The 24,241-nt window shown below is 42.4% G+C and overlaps 1 protein-coding gene across 1 annotated transcript in view; it reads right to left on the bottom strand.

Annotated features, from left to right (window-relative positions):
* LOC123759654 (rhodopsin) overlaps nucleotides 1–24,241 on the bottom strand; it is a 45,730-nt gene that overhangs the window by 5,199 nt on the left and 16,290 nt on the right. Inside the window, exons 2-8 of the mRNA XM_045744856.2 lie at nucleotides 21,958–22,761; nucleotides 8,870–9,000; nucleotides 7,001–7,134; nucleotides 5,560–5,672; nucleotides 5,081–5,291; nucleotides 2,219–2,419; nucleotides 608–739 (exon numbers count right to left, since the gene is read on the bottom strand). Coding sequence (XP_045600812.1) covers nucleotides 608–739; nucleotides 2,219–2,419; nucleotides 5,081–5,291; nucleotides 5,560–5,672; nucleotides 7,001–7,134; nucleotides 8,870–9,000; nucleotides 21,958–22,337 — 1,302 coding nt within the window. The 5' untranslated portion in view covers nucleotides 22,338–22,761. The remainder of the gene's footprint in view (nucleotides 1–607; nucleotides 740–2,218; nucleotides 2,420–5,080; nucleotides 5,292–5,559; nucleotides 5,673–7,000; nucleotides 7,135–8,869; nucleotides 9,001–21,957; nucleotides 22,762–24,241) is intronic.

Here is a 24,241-nt window from a genome sequence, read left to right as displayed (position 1 = left end):
GTTCGTGATATTATTGAATTCAATGTTATTCATGACGTACTTAACAGGCAGTCCTCGAATCATTCAGGTAGATAATCCTAACGTCTCATACATCTGATGCACAACCATATATATAATCTGATATCTAATGACCGGTAATTATAAATTACCGGTCATTAAATAAAATAAAATTAAAGGCTATTATCTTGAACGGCCAGACGCTTGGAACATACAGCCCCGCTCCTGTGCCAGGTAAGTCCACTACGGGCTCACCACAGCCCCGCTCCTGTGCCAGGTAAGTCCACTACGGGCTCACCACAGCCCCGCTCCTGTGCCAGGTAAGTCCACTACGGGCTCACCACAGCCCCGCTCCTGTGCCAGGTAAGTCCACTACGGGCTCACCACAGCCCCGCTCCTGTGCCAGGTAAGTCCACTACGGGCTCACCACAGCCCCGCTCCTGTGCCAGGTAAGTCCACTACGGGCTCACCACAGCCCCGCTCCTGTGCCAGGTAAGTCCACTACGGGCTCACCATAACCCGTGCTACTTGGAATTTTTTGATCCGAGTAGCTGAATCTTAAGCAACGACAGCATACAGACGCTGCCATACCCACGTCCCCGAGACCCACCTGAGCTTCCGTCAGCTCCCGTTCCTCCCTGATGTCGCTGAAGTTGCTGATGGAGCAGCCTGGATTAAGGTCGCTCCTCAGGGTGTGCTGGAACGTACGCCGGAATGGCAACAAACGCTTCTTCAGCTCATTCTGTGGAATGAACGCTCGTTAGCACAGATGAGCAGGGGGGAATGGCTGGTCGGGTGTGTGAGTGACGGGGTAGTACGTGATTACACTAGTGTATGGATTGTCTAGTGTACTCAGGGGCTGAGTACGCTAGGCAATACATGTCGGGGTTGAGCTTTAGCTCTTCATGCCCACCTCACAACCTTCAGTTATGTCTACATTTGGAGTTGTGCACTGAGTCTGCCTTGTTTTAAAAATAATAATAATATTTTATATTCACGTTAATGTGTACAAAGAACATAGGATAAAGAGACAATGTTGGTACTGGCTTTACATATACAAATGAAGCCACTGATACGCAAAGCGTTTCAGGCAGAACTTAGAATAATTTAGATAAAAAAATATATGTATTTATTTTGAAAAATCAGAACATTATTTTAATTTTACCCTGAGCATATATTGGTGTAGTTATGACCGGAGAGGTCAAGAGGTCATAACATCCACACACGTCTTGGTGATCGAGGTTAAGCTAGGATGAAGGTAATCAAGTGGAGAAGATGACAAGTTAATATGACTTTATCAAACTTAGATGGGGATATGAGGACATTATTTAGGAGGTAGCATATGATACGATCTGGGATAAGACGACATAATAGGAACTGGGATATGAGGAGAGGATAGACACTGGGATTTGATTAAAAGAGTGCACAGTAGGTGCCTATAACGTTTGTGCACTGTGTCAATCATCCCAGTAGATGATTTACCTATATTTTATGGTGGAGTCATCGTTATATGCCTATATTAATTATGACAGTTCATCAGTGGGCAGAGATATGTAATAATTTACTTATTTGTGAAATTCTGACTCAAAGGCTACTGCTAATTAGTGCACACACACACACACACACACACACACACACACACACACACACACACACACACACACACACACACACACACACACACACACACTCATGCTCTCACAAGCATGAGTATGGTTGGATTTAAGACTTCCAAGATTGCTGGACTTAATTCTTAGCCAACCCCCTAAGTTAAGGGGGGTTGACCAGGCCGTCACCCCACCCCCCCTCTTAATGCTCGTCAATCTTCAACTCTATTTTTTAAATCTTTTTTCTATATCACTTTTGTCCCTCTAAACGAAGCCACTATATTACGTGTCGCGTTTTAAACGCTTACCGGATCCTGGATCCTGGAACACGGATCCTGTTCATCCATCCGTGACGTAATGAAAAGTTTTTTAGTTCCTTTTTTTAAGCCATCTAAGCTTTCTCAGACCATTCCAAGACATCCCCCAGCCTTTACACCCATTCCTTAGTCCTTTACAATCTATTCCAATGTTTTCTAAGCCATGCTCATCCCTCCCCCATCTTTCAGCAAGATGTTAAAGCCATTTTCGAATTTATTGAACCTTTAAAACCATTTGCCAGCCATTCCCCCCAACTATCATCAATGACTTGTAACCCCCCACTCAGCACTCCTCACCTTGAAGCGTGGGTGTGAGAGGGCGTAAATATAAGGGTCCAAGCAAGCTGCCGTCTTGCAGAAGAGCGCCGGCACCATGGAGACCAAGGGAGTGATGAGGTGCCGCTGACTACATATCCCCAGCAGGGCCACCACGGAGTACGGCGTCCACGCCGCCACCCACATCCCGATGATCACACAAGCCATCTTGGCCAGCTGTACCTGACGGAGGCAGCATTGAGGAAGATGATTGGAGAGAAGAGGGAGGGGGGAAGCAACATTAAGGGAGATGATTAATGGGAAGAGGGGTGTGTGAGGGGGGGGGGAGGAGGGAGAGTGCATGCGTCTCGGGACCGAGGGGAAGGGTTAAGCTCTGGGAAGGGCTGAAGGGGGGAGCATGCGATGGACGCTGTGGCAGCTCAGGAAAGGCAAGTTTTATTGGGTAGCGAGTTAGTTGCTGTGGAGTTCTTCCCTTTTAAGGCTAACCCAGTGGCGTAGTTGATAGAGCGACCGTCTAATGTGCTAGAAAATATTGGGTATTCGAAGCTCTTAGTGCCCAAGTGAACAAAATGATATTGTGTATAATGATATATATGTTTTTCTAAGCAATGCTAAATATATATATATATATATATATATATATATATATATATATATATATATATATATATATATATATATATATATATATATATATATATATATATATGTGTGTGTGTGTGTGTGTGTGTGTAATCTAGTATCCTCACCTTACAGTTTACTGATATTGTTTGCAAAAAAATTCTGTTCTCATATTTTGAAACGGGGGAGGTGGGGTGGCTCAAGAGGGGGGGGCCTCACACTCAAAGCTGAGCAAATGAGAGCATGAATTTTATTTACTTATACTTTAAAAACGTTTCATTAAGTTTATGTGAAAAAACATGATGAATTTTTAGCCTTTAACCGGACGATGTCTGTCGGTGCAAAACAAAATTACCCTCACCTCCTACCACCCCTTTCCCCCTACCCTTTACCGCCACTTCCCCCCCACCCCATACCACCAATCTCCCCCCCCCCAACCTACTACATCTCTTTCCCCCCCCCCCATCCCTACCACCCCTCTCCCCCAACTCCCCACCCCACCCCGAAATTAAGACAACTATATTTTGTTTGCATAATTTTTTATATATATTTTTAACATATATATTTTTTATAGGGGGCACTGGGGATACACTCCCCTCCCAACCCCCTACCCCCTTCCCCCAAGGCCTAGCTAGAGACCTAGATTATCTAGCATATTTCTCCCCAAATTTTAGAACTTTTTCCAAAAATATACTCAAGAGAAATAATGTTTTGTCAACAATTCCGCACGGGAGAGAAGGGGGTCGCCGTAACAATTACACAATACGAGGGTCTAAGTCCCGGGGATTACCCCGAGAGTACACAGAATGTATATGACAGAATACCAATATAACACGTGCTCTCGGAGTTGCTTACCTTCAAACTTTCTGAGAATCAAAATGCCTAATTTAACCTACTCTAGGCTAATACACAATTGAATGATTAACATTAATTTCGAGAAAATTAGTTTTTTGGTTATATAGTATTTTACAATTTTCGAGTGTGTGTGTTTAAGGTTTTTTCCTGATTAACCAGCAGCCCTGTCCAACAGCCTGGTTGGGGACCGGACCGCGGGAGACCTTGAGCCCCGAAATCATCGCAAGGTAACCGCGATATTATTATTTGCCCTTGGCCCTCACCGCCGCCAATTCCGGTCAGCATTCTCTCTCTTTTTTTATCTCTATTTAAGAAATTTGCCTGAACACGACCACACGTCTATGGAACATGTCATTTTCCATTCTCCCCTTACTAAGTGTTCCATAATCCTCCGCTTCCCCTCTCCAGTTTTTGTTCACGGCACGCACGCGCACACACGCACAAGATAAAGACAGACTATTTACCACAAGGGGCACACGCACTAGGGGACACAGGTGGAAATTGAGTGCTCAAATGAGCCATAGAGACGTTAGAAAGAATTTTTTCAGTGTCAGAGTAGTAGACAAATGGAATGCATTAGGAAGTGATGTGGTGGAGGCTGACTCCAAACACAGCTTCAAGTGTAGATATGATAGATCCCAGTAGGCTCAGGAACCTGTACACCAGTTGATTGACAGTTGAGAAGCGGGACCAAAGAGCTAGAACTCAACCCCCGCAAGCACAAATAGGTGAGTACATATACACACACACAGGTCTAATGGTGCATATATCCTAGGTATACTCGAATGTCCCCACAAACGCCTCACGGCACAGCACGAGGAAAATATCCGGAGGGCTACACATGAAACATGCCACAAGGCAAAGAAACTAGCGCCGCCAAGCCACTGCAACGAGTGGGCCGGAAGGCCACAGAGTCCTAAAAAGGGTTCACGTTCGAAGTCAAAGAGTGGGTTCACGCCCAAAGTAACTACACACACAGAGACACATACACACATGCGCGCGCGCATACATCTGTGATCGCCGGTAGCTGTGTGGATAGCACGCTGGACACGTAATCATGTGGCCCGGGTTCGATTCCCGGCGCCGGCGAGAAACAAAAATGGGCATCGTTTCTTTCACTCAGATGCTCCTGTTACCTAGCAGTGAGTAGCTAGATAACAGGAGCCGCTTTCTGGCTGCTGGGAGTTAGCCAGCTGTTACGGGCTGCTTCCTGGAGTGTGTGTGTGTGTGTGGAAAAAAAAATTAGTAGTTAGTAACAGTTGATTGATTGACAGTTGAGAGGCGGGCCGAAAGAGCAGAGCTCAACCCCCGCAAGCACAACTAGGTAAATACACACACGGGTATTTGAGTCTATTTGTTCTGACACAAATAGTAAACACACACACACACACTAAGAATTTAGCTGACCTCAGTATTCTTCTTCCTCTTAATACTCCGATGTCTGAATGAGTTCGCGAAGGAGCCCTGGTAGGAGGCGTACTGTCGCTCCTGCTGGGCGACGGTGCTGACGATGGACAGGTAGCTGAAGGTGATGATGTAGAGGGGAAACACCCAGGCGGCCACGAAGAACAGGAAAATGTACACCCTGGCTCGCATTACCTCTGAGAGATAGTCGAAGCTGCAATAAAGAGAGAAATATGAAGTTCGGTGAAAATATAGTGGAAGAGGGAGATTGACAGACGAGAATGATGATGATAATGATATTTACTGTAAGGTTTAATTACAGTGATAAGCCTATTTTAAATCAAATATTAATAAGGATCACTAAGTGCAAGGCAACGAGAATGCCATTGTGTTCAAGTTCAGGTTTGTTTATTGAGACAAGAAAGAAATACATCTCAAAGGATAGAGTAGCTTAGGCTATTTCTACCCCCCTTGCCGTTTACCTGCAGGTGGTGAGGAAGCCCTCAGGGGAGTAGGTAATGCCTTTGATGCCCATTAGAGGCATGATTGAGAAGATCCCCGAGTACACCCAGGTGAGGAGGATGATGCTGAGCACCTGCAGCAGGGAAGAAGAGGCGTGCCAATTAATGGATGCTGATTGACAGGCTCTCACACGCACATTGACACAATCAGATTGACGAAGACGCTAATAAGAGCTACAATTCACGACAAATATAGTAAATTTAAATCAGATGATAATTGGACTCATAGTCCACAATTAAGACCACACACTCTTCCTTGAGAGTTCTTGTGAGTTTTCATACATATGTCTTTTTCGTTTTTAATAGCAATAATTAGGTATGTTTTGTTGACCAAACCACACATTAGAAAGTGAAGGGGCGACGACGTTTCGTCACACAATCGACTAGAGAATGGTCCAGGACGGACCGAAACGTCGTCGTCCCTTCACTTTCTAGTGTGTGGTTTGGTCAACATATTTCAGCCACGTTATTGTAACTCCTCGTCTGCATTAGATATGTTTTGTCTGTCCTGGTGATGAAGGGGTTCCGGATTGTTTGTAAAGAGATAATGAGATCGTAGTTTACTATTCTGGTAGCATGACAATCAAACTATGTACCCGTTCACTTAGTCAAAAGCAGTTGGAAATATGCGGATGTATCTAAAGATGTAAATAAAAAGGATTTATTTTCATGGCATGATTTACGTTTTTCTTTATGTTGCTCAGCCTTATTGTGGACATTCTTTGTGATATTTCGCTTTTGTGGAAATGAATGTCGGAAGGCTTTTTTGTAGATAACGGTACTAATTAGACGTCTGTCGTACGTTTGTTGAGAAAAGGGGTTCTGGCATCGTTTCTTAAACTCACCGTGTTGTATTCGCCTAACTCTGTTCAACGAGTCGGACTTAGGGTCAAACATCAGCTCTTGGACCCCGCCTTCTTCGCTGGCATTCGGTCCCACAGTGCGACGACTCCCTACCTCCTTTGGGATATGGCATAAAGAAATATTGACGCTGTTTGTCCTAACGACGCTAGAAAGGTGAAAAGAAAATGGAGACAGGAAATAGGAGAATGAAAAAAGGGTGGAGAGCAGATGATGTTTTCCAATAAAGGAATATAATGAGAGAGTATAGGGAAGCCAGAGATATACAATAATTTTATTAGTAGATGTGATAGGAGAAATGTTTTTTCTGGAGTCATTGCACAAGATGACCGATGATTGGGAAAGGCAGAGGATCCAAGAGCTGCAGCTCGATCTCGTAAACACAAATAGATAAATACAAACATACACCACTTTATCTCTCTCTCTCTATCTCTCTCTCTCTCTCTCTCTCTCTCTCTCTCTCTCTCTCTCTCTCTCTCTCTCTCTCTCTCTCTCTCTCTCTCTCTCTCTCTCTCTCTCTCCTCCCCTCACACCGCCTTACCTGCCTGCTGGAGAGTTTCTTAAGGGGGTCCAAGGGAAAGGAGATGACGAGGTAGCGATCAAAGGAGATGGCAGCGAGGGTCATGATGGAGGTGGTCCCCGTGACGCCCCCAGTAAACCCGTACACGTCGCACCCTGCACCATCCAGAGAGGGAACGTCAGTGGTAGCCAGAGACGTTAAAGGACAAACACAGAGCGCTAGAATATTCAGAGTAAAGAGGAGAGCTGTAATAACCGATATTTTAGGCATTCAATATTTGCTAGGAGAATGAAGACTAGGCAGGTGGTTGTGTGGTTGGAAGGACTATCCCACTGTTGTGATGGGTCTGTGTGATCACAGCCACTTATGAACCCATCCCTGCCCTTGTGTGGCAGTGCACAGTAGAAAGTTGTTTTCACATATCCATACATTAAAACATTGATTGTAACCATGATATATATGTGCTTCAGCCTACAGTTTAGACCTATTGTCTTATGTATGACCCTCTGTCCTGCGTGACAGTGAATACCAGCATTATCCTCACTTTAATAAGACTATCAAAATCCTCAGATTAGGCAAAATTGTAATTAATTTTGTCAATAAAGATGTTAATAATAATAAAGCCATAATCCATGATCATTTCACCGACTATGGCTGTGACATGATCCGGGATTATTACGAGAGTGTGGTGTAGTCATAGGGATAGTTGATATCAGGTAGCCAGAAAGTTAAAATGTGGGAATTATACCTAGCATAGCCAGTATAACTGCAGGATAACCAATCCCCCTTTCCCCACAGGTCTCTGGGTTGAAGTGAGGAGGTATACACGTTCAGAACCCGATCCCTACCTGCTGAGGTGGATGAACACCTGTCTCTTCTCTACTCTCCACTAACTGCCCCCCTTTCTGGCCTCCAAAACCTTTCTGACCTCCAAAACCTTTCTGGCCTCCAAAACCATTCTCACCTCCAAAACCTTTCTGGCCTCCAAAACTTTTCTGGCCTCCAAAACTTTTCTGGCCTCCAAAACTGTTCTGACCTCCAAAACTTGTCTGACCTCCAAAACTTGTCTGACCTCCAAAACTTTTCTGGCCTCCAAAACCTTTCTGACCTCCAAAACTTTTCTGGCCTCCAAAACTTTTCTGGCTTCCTAAACTTGTCTGACCTCCAAAACCTTTCTGGCCTCCAAAACTTGCCTGGCCTCCAAAACTTGCCTGGCCTCCAAAACCTTTCTGGCCTCCAAAACTTGGCTGACCTCCAAAACTTTTCTGGCTTCCTAAACTTGTCTGACCTCCAAAACCTTTCTGACCTCCAAAACCTTTCTGGCCTCCAAAACCTTTCTGGCCTCCCTCTTCTCTGATCTCCATCACATTTTCTCTGTGATATTTGAGCCCCCTCGTGGTGCCTATCTGGTGGCAGCACGCACCCTGTCTCTCTGTCTGTCAGTGGAACATAGATCAGGATCGAGTGTGTGGATCTGAGATCACTGATCCACGGTGTGGGGCTCACCACTTAAAATGTTTCGTGTGTTCCTTCAATGTATTTCGCTATTCTATTTGGCTTTTTCCCATTGACTGCTGCCGTTCAGTGCTGACTGTGTCGTTAACAGCCAGCCCACCGAGATCGTTATCTCTCATTCTCTGCGGTCTGCCCTAACTACCTTGTTTCACTATTCATTTTATTTGTCGAAAAAAGTGTGCAAATATTCTTGTGGCCTTTATATTATATTCTCTTCCTATCTAGCTTTAGCTCTCTGTCTCTCTCTCTCTCTCTCTCTCTCTCTCTCTCTCTCTCTCTCCCTTAGGTGTCTGGTAAAAATTCACGTATCTGGCCAGAACATACGCCCATAGCTTGTCCAGAATATACTCACTTAGGTATATAATACAGACTCACCTATCTTGCCTATGGCGGGTCCCTCCTGAAATGAGTTGTAGACACAGGCGGAGACCAGCCCCACCATCAGGAAGTCGCTGATGGCCAGGTTGACGATGAAGATGTTCGAGGGAGTCCTCAACGCCCTGCAGCTGCGAGAAACCAATACAATCACAGGTAATAGAAAAAAAAGGTTGATTGTCCACATAATAATAATCTTAATCTGTAGTGTAGCGTTAGTATGGTGCACCGTTTACCTGAGGTGGCTACACCACTGTAGCTTACCAATGGAACCTCACACTGGTACCGTTGTGACGTGTGGTACTGTGACCCTTGTACGTGTTGTCGTGTGATCAAGAAGGGCATGTGTACACCAATCACTGCGGCTATAAGCCGTAACCCTTCAAGCTGTGAGTTAATTATCTCACAAAACATATATGTTACTCAGACACAAATTACTTAATAATTAACACTGCCACCACTTCTCCTAATATGGGGAAATTGAACTACTTGACTCAGGAGAAGAGGAGTCAATTACCCTATCCTTAGCAGGGAATTAGATCTTAATTACTGGGAAGAATAGATGGGATTCATTCAAATGCTGCTAAAGTAAGACCAGGGAAGTATTTAACACATATAGGACTCGTCGAATCACTGGAGCTCCTAACACTACAAACACAAGGACTCAGAAATATATAGGGAAATGTATAACACAGAGGAGAACAACTTTATGAAATTTGATTACTCAAAAATGTCACTTAAGTACATCCTATCCTTTGATACAATGGAATAGGAACACCAACTTGTACATGAACTCAACACAGCTCGTTATCTCATCCTTACTCAGCCGGTGTGGGGGCTTTCTCTATGGTGTGGTGTCCACCGTTGCTCTCACCACAACCCAAATCACACAAACTCAATTTTTGTCTGACTCCTTCAAGGTAAGGCTCTGGCTCCACCCACTAAAGCTTGTCTGGTCCTAGGAAACTTCGCCTCTTTTAGACCTACACCCAATCACTTTAAACCAGGCCAAGGTGCTCTGGCCTCCCTGCCAATGAATCCAAGGGCCTCGCTCTTGACCAATTAAAACATTTGAAGACTGCCAAGAGGCAGGGTTTTCTTACGAAAACTGGATGAACTGCCTCGAACCAAATATGTTGACACAGACCTCACTTGCAACCAGCACTCCAGGCGAACCCTGAGAGCCCAAAGTTTATGACTTTTGGGTGGCGTGACGAATATTTCCAGCCATAAAGGGGAATCGAGAAAGAGAGGAGAGGGAACGGAGAGGGAGGGAGAGGGAGTAGAGGTCCACATGACCGAGCTGGCCATAAGCACCAAACGCAAGAACACTTGTGGTGGCGTGAGAAATGCCTCCAGCCGTCAAGGGGAATGGAGAAAGAGAGAGAGAGGGAGAGAGAGAGAGAAGGAGAGGGGAAGAGAGAGGGGAAAAAGCTGGCCATTACAGTAGCCTGGCTTCCGGCCAGCCTACCAAACAAATATATTTTGTTTTGTTTTCGGTATTTCGGTGCCGTGTTAGGTGGTGTTAGATAAGGTAAGGTAAGGTAAGGTAAGGTAAGGTTAGGTAAGGTTAGGTTTGGTTAGCCGGTTAGGTTCCGTTCAGATAGGATACGTTTAACGGCTTCTGAACAGTACATTTCGCCTGAAGAAGACTGCCTACTAACTATATAATCAAATATTAACAAACTGTAAATTACAGTTATGAATAATACAACTCCCAGTGAATTTATTTACAACTCCATATCAACTCTATCATAATCATAAAACTCTTATCATATCATAATATCAACAAACCCTTGACTGCGATTTTTGTTTTGTTTATAAGTCCAATAACACAATAATCTTCTTCGTCTCCACATTTACTTTTGCCCAATTGCATTGAAAAACTTGTCCATATATTGCAACGTTCGAAAATAGAATGTGTATTAATATTTAATAATGTGAATGTGTAATCATATTTAATACCCGAGGCAACAGTCCTGAGGGCCGACGCTCCATCTTAAGATGATGCCTAATCTTCACGTAGTTACGAGCTCCGGTCTCAGCGTTGCTCGCAAATCCCAGAGAATGTTATAATCGTCTTCAAGTTGGAGATCTGAAGAACTTTACCCACAGGGCTTTCGGTTTTCCTTGATGCCAGCACCATCAGCCGGGATAAGCAACGAGAAGGAATGACTGAGGCGCCAGGATGTGTGAGAAAACATCTTAGATGCTAGACTCCATCAAAGGAAACCTGGATAAGGACTAGCCACGTGGGGTAACTATCACAACCGGAGATGTTCACTTTATTGTTTCCCATAATGCCTAAGCGTTTCTGAAGAGCCGCGTATATTGAACGCGAAATCATTCGGCTGTGACCCGACTTGGGATCAATGCAACATATGCGCAAATAAATGCAGGACAAGGTGGCAATCAGACACTCTACAACAAGTTTGCAATTTTCTTTAATCTCAGAACTTGAAAATAAGTTTTAATTCACACAGACATACATAGTTTGGGACGCGGCAGTGGCAGGCTATTTAATATGCGTGAGTATCTTAATAGGTAAGATAATACAGTTTCATAAATTATTATTTGGACGCCGCTGAGAAGTTCAGAGGAAATGCAGATTTGCTCTTCACTAAATGATGCTTCTCATTTTTTTTTTCTCTCTCTCTCTCTCTCTCTCTCTCTCTCTCTCTCTCTCTCTCTCTCTCTCTCTCTCTCTCTCTCTCTCTCTCTCTCTCCATACACCTTGTAATTCACAAGATTCCTTACTCATCTAAGTACACGTCTTAAAGGTCATTCAGCAACTTTGAGAAGTCAATTATCAGTACAGCACTCAGTCCAGTCGGTCAATTAGCATTTAATGTCATTTTTTATATCATTTAAACGTTAAATTCATCCAAAGTTACTGTAATGTAAATTAATTATGGGGATTTTGTTTCTTAATTTTGTATGTATTGGTTTGCATCACTCATCCTGTGAGTGAACATAACTCATTGGGAACATGTACAATACCCCCAGATAGGAAGAAATCCCGTTGGGTTGTTCATTCCTGTCATTTGTACCCTTGACAAAGCTGGATTGTTCATCCTGTCAACTGTCTATTATTTGCATTTCCAGTACGTTGATGAAGTATTAATAAAAGAACGATTCGAACACAGGAAGTTAGCGAAGCACTGTTCGGGAAAAGTTCGAACGCCATCAGTTCATGTTCGTCTCAGCAATTAGGTCGAGATAAAAAAATAAACTTGCAAGGCTCGGAAGGATGCAAACTGGATAAAAAAAAAAAAACTTTCTGCTAGTTTCAGTTCGGGTCCTGAAAGTTTGCGTTAATTACAAAAATAGAAGAGCGAAAACATTAAAAAAAAAAACAAATGGAAGTCTTTACATTTATTTAAACAGGCATGTCAAACCTGCGCCCCGCGGGCCGCATGCGGCAAGCACACCTGCGTCCCGCACAGAGAATACTGTAATTTGGTCATTGAACGGCCAAAAATGGCAGTTTATATCATTTAAGTTATCACCTTTTAATAGATTTCAAAAGCACAAAAAAATGACGAATGCAGCTGCGCGGTAAGCGAGTTAATTAACGCCTCTAAATATACACATGACGTTAACTGTAAAGCTGCCCGAAATTTCAGTTTTTTAACCGGTGATTTTATTTTTATTTTTTTTTCAGATTCCACATCATCTTTAAAATGGCTGACGCTCCTCCAGTTAAGAGAAAAGGGAAATTGAACGAAGAAGGACGAGTGTTTCAAGAAAAATTGGAATTACTTTTTTTTACACAATGGTGAATGGTAAGATACATTGTTTAATTTGCAACAACAGCATAACCACGCCAAAAAAGAGTACATCTTGAAAAGACATTATGAAGTATGAAGACCCAATGTGTGTCTCAAGACTCAAGGAATTGAAGGCTAACTTGAGACAGCAACAGACCTGTTTTACGAAAATTGAGAAAGGGAATGTGGCTTCCATTACTGCAGGCTATGAACTCAGCCCAATGATCGCCATGGGTGGGAAATCTTACAGTGAAGGAGATTTGGTAAAGCAATGCCTTTGTAAAAAAGGATCAGATTGTGTATGTCCAGAGACAGCACACTTGTTCAAAGATATTTCATTAGCATTATGACATAGCAAAACTGTCATTAAAAGAAGGTGCCAAGCCTCAGGACTAAACATGATTGACTAGTCGTAAATAAATGTTCATTTTGAACTTTAGTAACTTTTATACAATGTATTTGTTGCTGTTGCATAGAAGTCTATGTTGCCGTTTAAAATTTCGTTTTTATCCTTTTGTTAAACTACTTCGTTACTTTGCATTCACGAATGTGTTTAGCCACTAAACCCTTTATATGTACATTAAAAGTTTCTAAGTTTAAGTAATAAAAATATTCTGCAATAATTTTTATTAAATGACTTCAATTAGTTGTGGTGTGTGACCCTCATGACAACACAAATGTGACCCATATGGCCTTCGGGGGACCCTCAGTTTGACATGCTTGGTCTACAAGATCCATTAGTAAATGAACAAATCCACAAGGGCCGTGACGAGGATTCGAACTTGCGTCCGGGAGCATCCCAGACACTGCCTTAAATCGACTGAGCTACGACAGGGTTAAAATTTGTGGATTTGTTCATTTGATGCATCACGTTAGTGTGATCTCTGTGTGTAATCCATTAGTAACATACAGACGGAAAGTGTTTGGTATACTATAACGAAACCGGTAGAACATAGGTAACCAGTACCGGTAGAACCGGTAACGGTAGAACATACGAAACCTGAATTTACCTGAGGGCCACCAACTCTAGTGTCCTCAAGAACCTGGCAGCTTGTCAACGCCTCAACAATTCTCTTATTTTTTAATTTAATAGTGGAGTGCTTGGGGCATAGCTAAAGTATAAAGCTTTATGACGACAGAGAAATGTCTGTGTCTACATACTTACCTATACCTGCTGTGCCTCTAAATGGGTACTTACGCAACTGTTACATATTTACAATCAAATGTGAATTTCAGTTATGTGCAGTTGAGTGTGTTGAGTAGCGAACGTCTAGGCATTCCAGCCCTCGGCCGCACCTCGCACGGAAATAAGCTGAACTCTTCCTGAAAATCTGCTAACTTCTGAGACGAAAAAACGAGAAAAATGAAACTGTTTCTTAAACATGAAGCAGAAGGAGGACCGCTGCTTCAGTAAGGAAGTGTGCATATTATTTACTGATTCTCTCTCTCTCTCTCTCTCTCTCTCTCTCTCTCTCTCTCTCTCTCTCTCTCTCTCTCTCTCTCTCTCTCTCTCTCTCTCTCTCTCTCTCTCTCTCTCTCTCTCTCTCTCTTTCTCTCTCTCTCTCTCTCTTCCCCAACTTTTACAAGACTGCAATATCTCCTGAGAGTCACTTCAGATCTGTAAGTCTGACGTGGTATGAGAACTCGTTGTCTCTTCGAGTACTCGTATGATCTTTTGGAAGCGCTGAAGAGGAGGCAAATTTACAAGGAGTTACCTTCAAGAATGAACCCCTAAAAGAAGTCTTTAATGGGGCAAAATTTGTCTAAAGGAAGAGACGGAGAAATGAGAAGCGAATGAGAAATAAAGTTTCATTGGAAAAAATTAAAAGTGAATTGACACAAGAAGATGGGAAACTTTACACGGGAAAAAAACATAAATTGCAAATTTTCCCCCCAAGACTCTTCAGCTACACGGATGCACACGCACGAGCCACGCATAAAGTGCCGCTGGTTCGTGTCACTGGATGAGTTATCGCACATGAGAGATCAATCAATATGGTAACTTTTGCTGGAGGAATTTTCTGTCTTTACATAGACCTCCCTCACAGGGCAAACCCCTCACAGTGTTCAAGAGAGAACTGGATAAGCACCTCCAAAGGATACCTGATCAACCAGGCTGTAACTCATACGTCAGGCTGCGAGCAGCCGCGTCCAACAGCCTGGTTGATCAGTCCAGCAACCAGGAGGCCTGGTCGACGACCGGGCCGCGGGGACGCTAAGCCCCGGAAGCACCTCAAGGTAACCTCCCTTATCACTCGTTTTCTTTGAAGCCAGTTTACCCTATACTTGGCTATCAAAGCGACCTGGTTCACCTGACTTTGTGATGTAATAGACCTAATGACGTAATTGTGATGTAATAGACGTATTAGTGTAAGTGTTTGTGAGAGAAATTGACTTAATATTCAGCGTATTAGCGAGCTTAATATCTACGTTGCTTTGCAATCTAATGACGTATATACAAGTTAATATACTAAAAGTATAACCCCCCTAGTCTGTTAGGAACTGTATTTTGCACATTCTAAACTAATTCGCCTTCCTTCTGCCTCTGATGATGGTAATTTGAATTTATTGCGAAACGCATCTGGGCGAATAATGTTGCAAATTTAACTCTGAAGAGAAAACATTTACACACAGAAATCAAAATAGAGCGATATATCAAAGGTGGAAATGTCGATAATAAAATGACAGGCAACTTTCAATTCTATTGGTTATTACATTGTATAATTTGGCGATTATGTTTCTTTAATTATCTAGCATGCTTCACTTCTGTCTGTTCGTATACAGTCTGTTTCTTTCTGTATGTATGTCTGTCGGCTTTTGGGTACTTTACACATGTTGGCCAGCCACACACTAGAAAGTGAAGGGACGACGACGTTTCGGTCCGTCCTGTACCATTCTCAAGTCGATTGTGGTCCAGGACGGACCGAAACGTCGTCGTCTCTTCACTTTCTAGTGTGTGGTCTGGTCAACATATTTCAGCCACGTTATTGTGACTCCTCGTCTGCATTTTCCAAATGTTTATTACCTGATCTGTTTTCTTTGCTATTTAGTTATTTAAAGTAGATTTTGAGTATCTACTAGCGAGACTCTACTGTGCACGGACTCTATATTTATAGATATTCATTGTGCCTCGTTCTCTTATTCGTTTTAAGTCTTTCCTTATAACCTTCCCTCAATCTCTCACGTTCTTCTTCACTCACGTTCATTATTTTCCCTCACTCACTATCTCCCTTCTTTCTCCCTTTGTTCACTTTCTCTCCCATTCACTCTCTCCCTCACTCTCTCCATTTTTATATATCTGCCTACCTTCTTGCCTCCCTAACTGTCTGTTTACCTACCTACAAATAAGCCTGCTTTTCTACATACTTACCTTACCTATCTACCAGCCTGCTCTGCGATTATCCCTAACTATCTATTTACTAGTTTAGGTAAGTAGTTACTAGTTTAGTAACTAATGCTAGTTTACTTACTAGTTTAAGCAGATGGATAAACTATCTACCTGCCCATATAGTATATCTACGACAGGTAGTTATAGTATCTACCTTCCCCTGCAACTGCCCTAACTATCTATCTTCTAGTTTGTCTATCAAGCTGCACTCTATAGCTACAGCTAAAGCTGTTGGACTTCACAGCCAAGATAGTGGCCTCAAATTCTAATTAACTCTCCGTCTTATTATTCTTGCGCGGAGTTCCGGCCATTGAAGGGGGGATTCTCTCGGGTAAACCACTTAACTCCTCGTTAACAACGAGTTTACTCGCTCTGTAAACTGTGTGGCAGCTCGCTTACCTGAGAACACAACGAAATTACTACGTAAACAGAATGATGCTAAAAGTAGGAGAGTGGCAGAAAAGCAGTACTAGAATGATGCAGCATCCTAAATTAAATCCCTTCCTCAACTGTTCCACAATCACAACAGGAGGGAGATGGATGTGCACGGGGCCAGGTGATCAGATTATACAAAAGGGACAGAGAGAAAAAAGGTGGGGGAAGACACAGAGAATGATAAAGAAGTATGATAAGCTTCCAAGATGTGGATTGAATGTGATTTGCCAATAGAGTTAAGATCCCCTAACTGAATGGAAACCTTTTTCTTACGTGAAAGACTCCAGGAAGTGACAGTGACACCAGGAGAACGTAAGAAACAATCAGAGAAACTGGACGTGTAAAATGCTGAAGAACCATGCAAAGGATACTACAGGAAGCAGCATGAACACTCACTAATCCACTTGTTATAGTATTGAATTCCTCTTTGGAAACAGGAGAACTTTCTGGCAGTTGGAAAATGGCTAATGTGGCGCCAATCTATAAAAAAGGGTAAAAATAGGAATCGCTAGAGATTATTATTACTAACAAGAGTCCTATGCACGTTACTAGAAGTGCTCATCACAAAAAGATTAGCAAATACTTTGAAGAGTTAAATTTCGTCTCAAACCATCAGTACCGTTATCTCAGATAGCAGTGAGGTGGTAGGTCTTCTGCAGAGAAATATGCAGAGAGAGAGAGAGAGAAAAAAAATATATAAAATTATCTCTAGCCTCTACCCTCTCAACTCTGGACCCCTCATATCATCAAAGCAACCTGTGGAAAGGTCTCTCTTTCAATTTACAGTCCGGTTAATCACCAAATTCGAGTTCGAGATTCTGAAGGCAATCCCCTTTAAATCTCACATTAAATACTTTGGCAATTTTCTGCTGGTCGGCCGGATAATCAGACCACCGGAAGGGAATCCTCGCAATCGCATACAATCGCCTCACGAATTATTAATATTAGTGTATTATCCTTATGAATATATTATTTTAAATTTTCCTTGTGGGCATAATGCTGATCAAAACAGCTATTTCACTCTTCGATTTGTGTGGAAAACTTCATTTATTTCAAGTTTTTTTAATTTACTTAACAGGTATATATTTATTTATTTATTTATTTATTTATTTATTTATTTATTTATTTATTTATATACAAGAGTTCTTACATTCTTGTACAGGCACTAGTACACGTAGCGTTTCAAGCAAGTCCTTAATCCTATGTTCCTTGAAATACGAACCCCGCGAAGAATCGTTTAACAACCAGGTACCCATTTTACTGTTGAATGGGTATTATATAGTATTAGTATTATTATAGATACTTGGGATAATAAAATTTGCAGGGAGTAAGTAAGGTGCTCGCTGATAGTGTTGGCCATGACTGTGTGAAGTGAAAATGCAAGACCTCATTGTAGATTCTAACAGAAGTTGCTAAAACAGGAGACTTATCCCTTGCTTATAAACAGCCAATACTGTCAGGTTATCTTGAGATGATTTCGGGGCTTTAGTGTCCCCGCAACCCGGTCCTCGACCAGGCCTCCACCCCCAGGAAGCAGCCCGTGACAGCTGACTAACACCCAGGTACCTATTTTACTGCGCCAACATAGCGAAAATTAAGACGGAACACTGGTGCCTACCAGGCCAGTGTGCCCTTGTATGCCCTAATAAAACAAAGATTCCCATCTTAGTAAAACATAATATTATATCTTGAGTTTGTTACAGAGTCAGACGAGACAGAGATGGGTAGATTGGCTGAATATTTGTTAACTATTAGAAGCCTTTTGGCACTGTGCCCCTCACGCGAGGACAGTTCACAGGTTGGGAAAACAAAAGTGTCAGAAAAATGGAGAAAATCTTAGCAATAAAGTGGTCACAGTGAAGGGAGAATGTCTGAAAGTGTCAAGACGTCTAGAGCGGTCACACCAGAGGTTCGGGTTCGATTCCTTCCCGGATCAGATAGAAACAAATGGGCAGAGTTTCTTTCACCTTGATGCCTCTGTTACCTAGCAGTAAATAGGTACCTGGGAGTTAGCCAGCTGTTACGGGCTGCTTCCTGTATACTCACCTATTTGTGCTTGCAGGATCGAGCATTGACTCTTGGATCCCGCCTTTCCAGCTATCGGTTGTTTACAGCAATGACTCCTGTGTGTTTGTGTGTGTGTTTGTGTGTGTGTGTGTGTGTGTGTGTGTGTGTGTGTGTGTGTGTGTGTGTGTGTGTGTGTGTGTGTGTGTGTACGTGTGTGTGTGTGTGTGAAAAAAAAGTTAGTTTGTAGTTAGTAACAGTTGATTGAGAATTGAGAGGCGGGCCGAAAGAGCAAAGCTCAACCCCCACAAGCACAACTAGGTGAATACACACACACACATTATATATATATATATATATATATATATATATATATATATATATATATATATATATATATATATATATATATATATATATATATGTAGAGGCGGGACGAAAGAGCCAGAGCTCAACCCCCGCAAACACAACTAGGTGAGGTGAGTACACACACACACACACACACACACACGTTGTCCCGGGAGCCTCTCTCATTAAACTCGTACTTCTGAAACCAAATTTCCAAAGACAAATTACTTACAGGTAAATACTTCATGAACTCTGTCACCGGAAGAACACAAAAATATGTTAGATCTACAAAATAACCGGAGCATGAAGGAGTCATTGAAGCCACAGCACATCACGTGACCTGCACCATTGATGGAGATTGCAGCCAGTTTATCAATGCAACAACCCCTCGACGTTATATGAAAGAAGATTTTGAGGGGACATTATCACAAAATTAAAAATACTTAGAGGTATTTCAAGACTCAAGAGAGTAAAGCTGGTGCTAAGGGGAAAGAAAATCAGGATTGTCACATAGGAGTTGACTATCAAGTACCAATTCCCTCGGAGTAAATAAGGGAATATTTAGTTTGTCAACTTATCATAACAGTTGACAAGCTATTAAGAGACGGGGGAATAGATAAATGGATATACCTAGGTACGTAAGTATATCCACACGAACAGTATATATATTATATATTTATAGTATATTATATATATATATATATATATATATATATATATATATATATATATATATATATATATATATATATATATATTACCTATATAGGTATATCCACAGGAACCTGATAACACAACACAGCCTTGTGTGATGAGCAGGTTCCTGTCCCTTGAGCCCCTGAGCGTGTTTGAGTGTTTATAAAGTGTCACACTCAAGAGGGCGTCGAGGACGTCCTCCAGGCACGCCGAAGAGCGATGCTCCTTTGTTAATAAGACTTCCCTGTTTGGTGTGTTGCACCGAACATTAAGGCGCCAACACCAGAGGAACACAACCAGCAGAACCGGCAACTGGGCAACTTAATTATACGATTGCTAATATGTTGCAAAATCTTACGCAACATATTCTCCCCAAACAGTTGTGTGTGTGTGTGTGTGCGTAATTACTTAAGTGTAATTACCTATGTGTAGTTACAGGATGAGAGCTACGCTAGTGGTGTCCCGTCTACCCAGCACTCTTTGTCATATAACGCTTTGAAACTACAGACGGCTTTGGCGTAACCTAATCTAACCTGTGTGTGTGTACTCACCTAGTTGTGCTTGCGGGGGGTTGAGCTTCGGCTCTTTGGTCCCGCCTCTCAACTATCAATCAATTGGTGTTTGTGTGTGTGTTTGTATACTATTTGTGCGAATCTAGCAATTAGCTCTTGGACGCCACTACGACCATCAGTTGTCTAATGTACTAACTCTCGGCCTATCATGTCTACTCTATATATTTATCTCTCACACATACACATCCCTGGATGCAGCCCGTAGCAGCTGTCTATTTCCCAGGTACCTATTTTACTGCTAGGGGAACAGGAACATCAGATGAAAGAAACGCTACCTATTTGTTTCTGCCTCAGCCGGGAATCGAACCTGGGCACCTAGGACTATGATTCTAGAGCACTGTCTTCTCGGCCGCGATGACCTGTCTATTTACTATTTGTATCTGCTATTTTCTAACCGTCTGTTGTCTAATGTACATATAATTAAATATATATCACATCCGTATATTTTGCTTAATTGGACCTAAAAATAATGGTTTTTCCACCTTTCCTAAAAATGCCTCCTTTCGTTTCTAATTACTGACTAACGTAAGTCAAATTCAACCTACATAGTTATTAAGGTCAATAATAAAATATACTAATATCGGGATATTCACAGATATATCTTTGCAAAGTTTGCAACTTTGCAGATATAAAAAAAATAGGGTATTATTCATGTTATGAGATATTCACGTAAATCTTCATATTTTTGTTTTACAAATTTTATAGTTGTTTAAGTATACCTTATGATAAATTTGTCTGGACCCGCTGACCAAAATATATTTTTTATTAAACTTACCGAAATCTATATTTTCTTCTATTCAAAGAAATATTTTCTATTTTCTCCTCATCCCTATGCGTGTATTTATACCTCAATAAACTTATTTCAGTTACCACAGCGCCAGTTCAGCTCACTAAAACTGGCTCACAAGATGCTCAGATTAGTCGCCGAGGCTTCAGCGTTCAAGAAAGCTGGGCATCTCACCCATTAAAAGTTTAAGAATAAGTTGAAAACGTTTCATCTTCAAGGACTCAAATCATCCGCTTTACCGGATGAAATTCGTCCCTAGGTCATTCCTCATTACCTAATATACCGACTCTTCGCTTTTCACGTTTAAACGTAAATAAGAAATATTTTGTATCTAAAACTCGAAACTAAATTAACGCATCTAACTGCAAATTCAAAGTTTTAATGTAATAGCTTCGTTGTTGACCTAGACAACCACTGGAAGGGTAATGAGGCTATCACAATACCTTACTTGCTAATATGTCAGTATTATTCCTAACTGCAAGTACTGGTACTTACTTAGTACTTACTAGTACTTACTAAAGCAAGGTCGTCTGACAGCTGGGTGGACAGCGCTTCGGATTTGTAGTCCTGAGGTTCCAGGTTCGATCCCCGGCGAAGGCAGAGACAAATGGGACAAAAATTTCTTTCACCCTAATGTCCCTGTTACCTAGCAGTAAATAGGTACCTGGGAGTTAGACAGCTGCTACGGGCTGCTTCCCGAGGGATGTGTAACAAAAAGGAGGCCAGAGACGAGGACCGGGCCGCGGGGACGTTATGCCCCGAAATCATCTCAAGATAACCTCAAGAAGTATGCCTTAGCATACTATACCACTATATAGTATGCATACTAAGTATGCCTTAGTATACCATAGCAAACCCTCAGTATATATACACCGAGAAGTGGGGGTACACTTTTCGGTAAACAGAGCCCCGTCCAATTCCATAAACACTACTTGATTACCACTATAACTTGCTTAGGCACTTGCTTATAACTTGCTTAGGCAACACAATAACAAAACACAGCTCCGTGTTCTTATGTAACGTCCATATCCGCTCACGCGAATGTTACAGAGGGCAAAGTAAACACAAATAGAAAATTAAAAACATACCTGAAGTAAAGGTAGATGACAAGACCGTTCCCAAAGAAGCCAATGGCCATCAAGACACTGTAGACGGAGGCGAGGACCGTGTGACTGAGGTGCGAGGGAGGGTCGAACTGGAGCCAGTGTGGGTTGACCACACACAGCAGCTCCTCGTCCCTGATCACCGCCCTCCACGCCGGCGGCACCAGGGAAGGATGGATGCAGGGCGACGCGCTCCCTTCATCGCCATCCGATGCGATATCCCGTGGAGCCCCCTTAAAAGTCCCGTTTTCTTCAAATGAATCGTTGATATACACGTCACTGACGCGCGTAAAAGTATCAGATGTTTTCATTGCGAGGGATATTGCGCTAACTGATTCATCGTAAACAATGTATTCGACACTCATGGCGCAATATATATATATCACCTTTTGGAGTCTTGTTCGACCTCTGGGTACGCCACTGGACCGCTGCTAGGGCATTCAGAGATCGACGTTTCCCTTTCTGACACCGGACGGACAGAAGGGGAAACTTTGGTTGGATGTGAAGCTTTACCCAACACCGTCGCACCAAACTTTACTTCCCGAACTTCCCGGCAATTCTCAGCTTGCTTCTTCTAGTCAAGAATACGTCGATTAGCGTCCTCTGGAAGATGGTCCTGAGAAAAGAGCCCATCAAACGGTGGGTTCGTGACCTGAGGAAGGGTCTGCTGGGGCACCTGCAGGAGCAAGGTGACCACGGCGAGGCGCTTGAGAGGTCGGCTCAGGTCAGGTCAGGTCAAGTCAGCCTCCACCAGTCACTGCTGCTGCCGCCATTGCTGATTGCACTAAACTGTAAACAGATGAACACTGTTAAGGGCAATGAGACGGCTAAATATACATAAAAAACATACAATACAGAGGAAAAACATATAATATATATGATATAAATAGATACAGAAGAGAGAGAAGTAACAATACATAAGATAGCACTGAAAGAGAACAATGTCACTATGCCCGAAACATTCAAATAAAAATTAAACGAATTTTTTTTATTCATTTATATTTTATTGTCGTTTCTGTCCTCAAATTGCTTCCCTTTGAGCAAAAATATCACCGCGAGTGACGTATATTCTTGCAAGCTCAGAGGGGATCAGAAACAATATTGTTCCAAACTTTCATCTATACTTTAAGAACTTCTTAAACACGACAATATACATTGTCGTGTTTACAAAATCAAAATTGTGTGTATTTACCTTTATATATATACAGTAAGGCACAGGACGCTAAAATGTGTGATGTTATGTTGGGCATTAGGACTAGGGCCTGGTATCAGGTAAATATGATAACCGCTGCAGGTTATCATATTTACCTGGTACCGGTACAAGGGGGGTGTTGACCCTTCGGTGACTTTTATTATTAACTTACCTATATTCCCAGTGTTAGGCTCCCTTACACTCCTGGGAGAAAATGTGTATGTTTATCTCTCAGAATGTTCGGTAATACGTTTATTGCTTGTGATGTGTGTCTATGTATGTATTAACACGATGTACGGAACGGGGTGAGAATAGCTTGAGCTACCTCATCCCTTTGTGTGTATTTTACCTCAATATACTTATTTCAATTTCAATTACACTCCTGTGCCTCTCCGTCCGACTCTTACCCCACATCTCACCTGATTGAATGATGAGGATTAAGCCACCCAAGAGGTGGCACGTGTATGAATAGCCCGCAAGGACGTTCACCTAACTCTTATCTGTCGTTAGTCTAGTTTTCATCTGACGTTCACCTGACTGTGTCATGCTTCTTATCTGACGTTCACATGACTGTGTCATGCTTCTTATCTGACGTTCATCTGGCTCTTGCCTGCCTCTCACTTGACGTTCCTGTGACGTGACCGTCTAAAGTCATCCATCAAACACACGTATAATAGAGGATAGGTGGATGAGTTGGCGGGTGAACTAGAAGTGGGATGGAGGGAGATTTGCATGTGGGAGAGTTGCTTGAAAAGTTATGGTACTGGAGGGTGGTTGAGGCTGTGTAAAGAGTGAATGTGGGTTGGGGAGAAGGGTACTATGTGGAAAGGGGATGGCTCTTTGTAGGAGGGGGAAGACACTATATGTGGGAGGGAACGAAATAGAACTATGTGAGAGGAGACGATGCTAAGTGGGAGAAGAGAGCACTATATGTGTGGGGTACAGGGGGAAAAGTGGGTTAAATCTCTCCCACATCAACTTTCAGTACTCTGAAGAACACGAGGACTCCAAGCTTTGAGTGAACCTGAAACCCGGTTCTCAAGTTTCGTCCCTTATATTTGTATACGTGAAGTTATC

Source organism: Procambarus clarkii, chromosome 8 (assembly GCF_040958095.1).
Source record: "Procambarus clarkii isolate CNS0578487 chromosome 8, FALCON_Pclarkii_2.0, whole genome shotgun sequence".
Classification (NCBI taxonomy): Eukaryota; Metazoa; Arthropoda; class Malacostraca; order Decapoda; family Cambaridae; genus Procambarus; species Procambarus clarkii.
The sequence above is the reverse complement of the archived record's forward strand: the minus strand, read 5'-3'. Positions and strand labels throughout refer to the sequence as shown.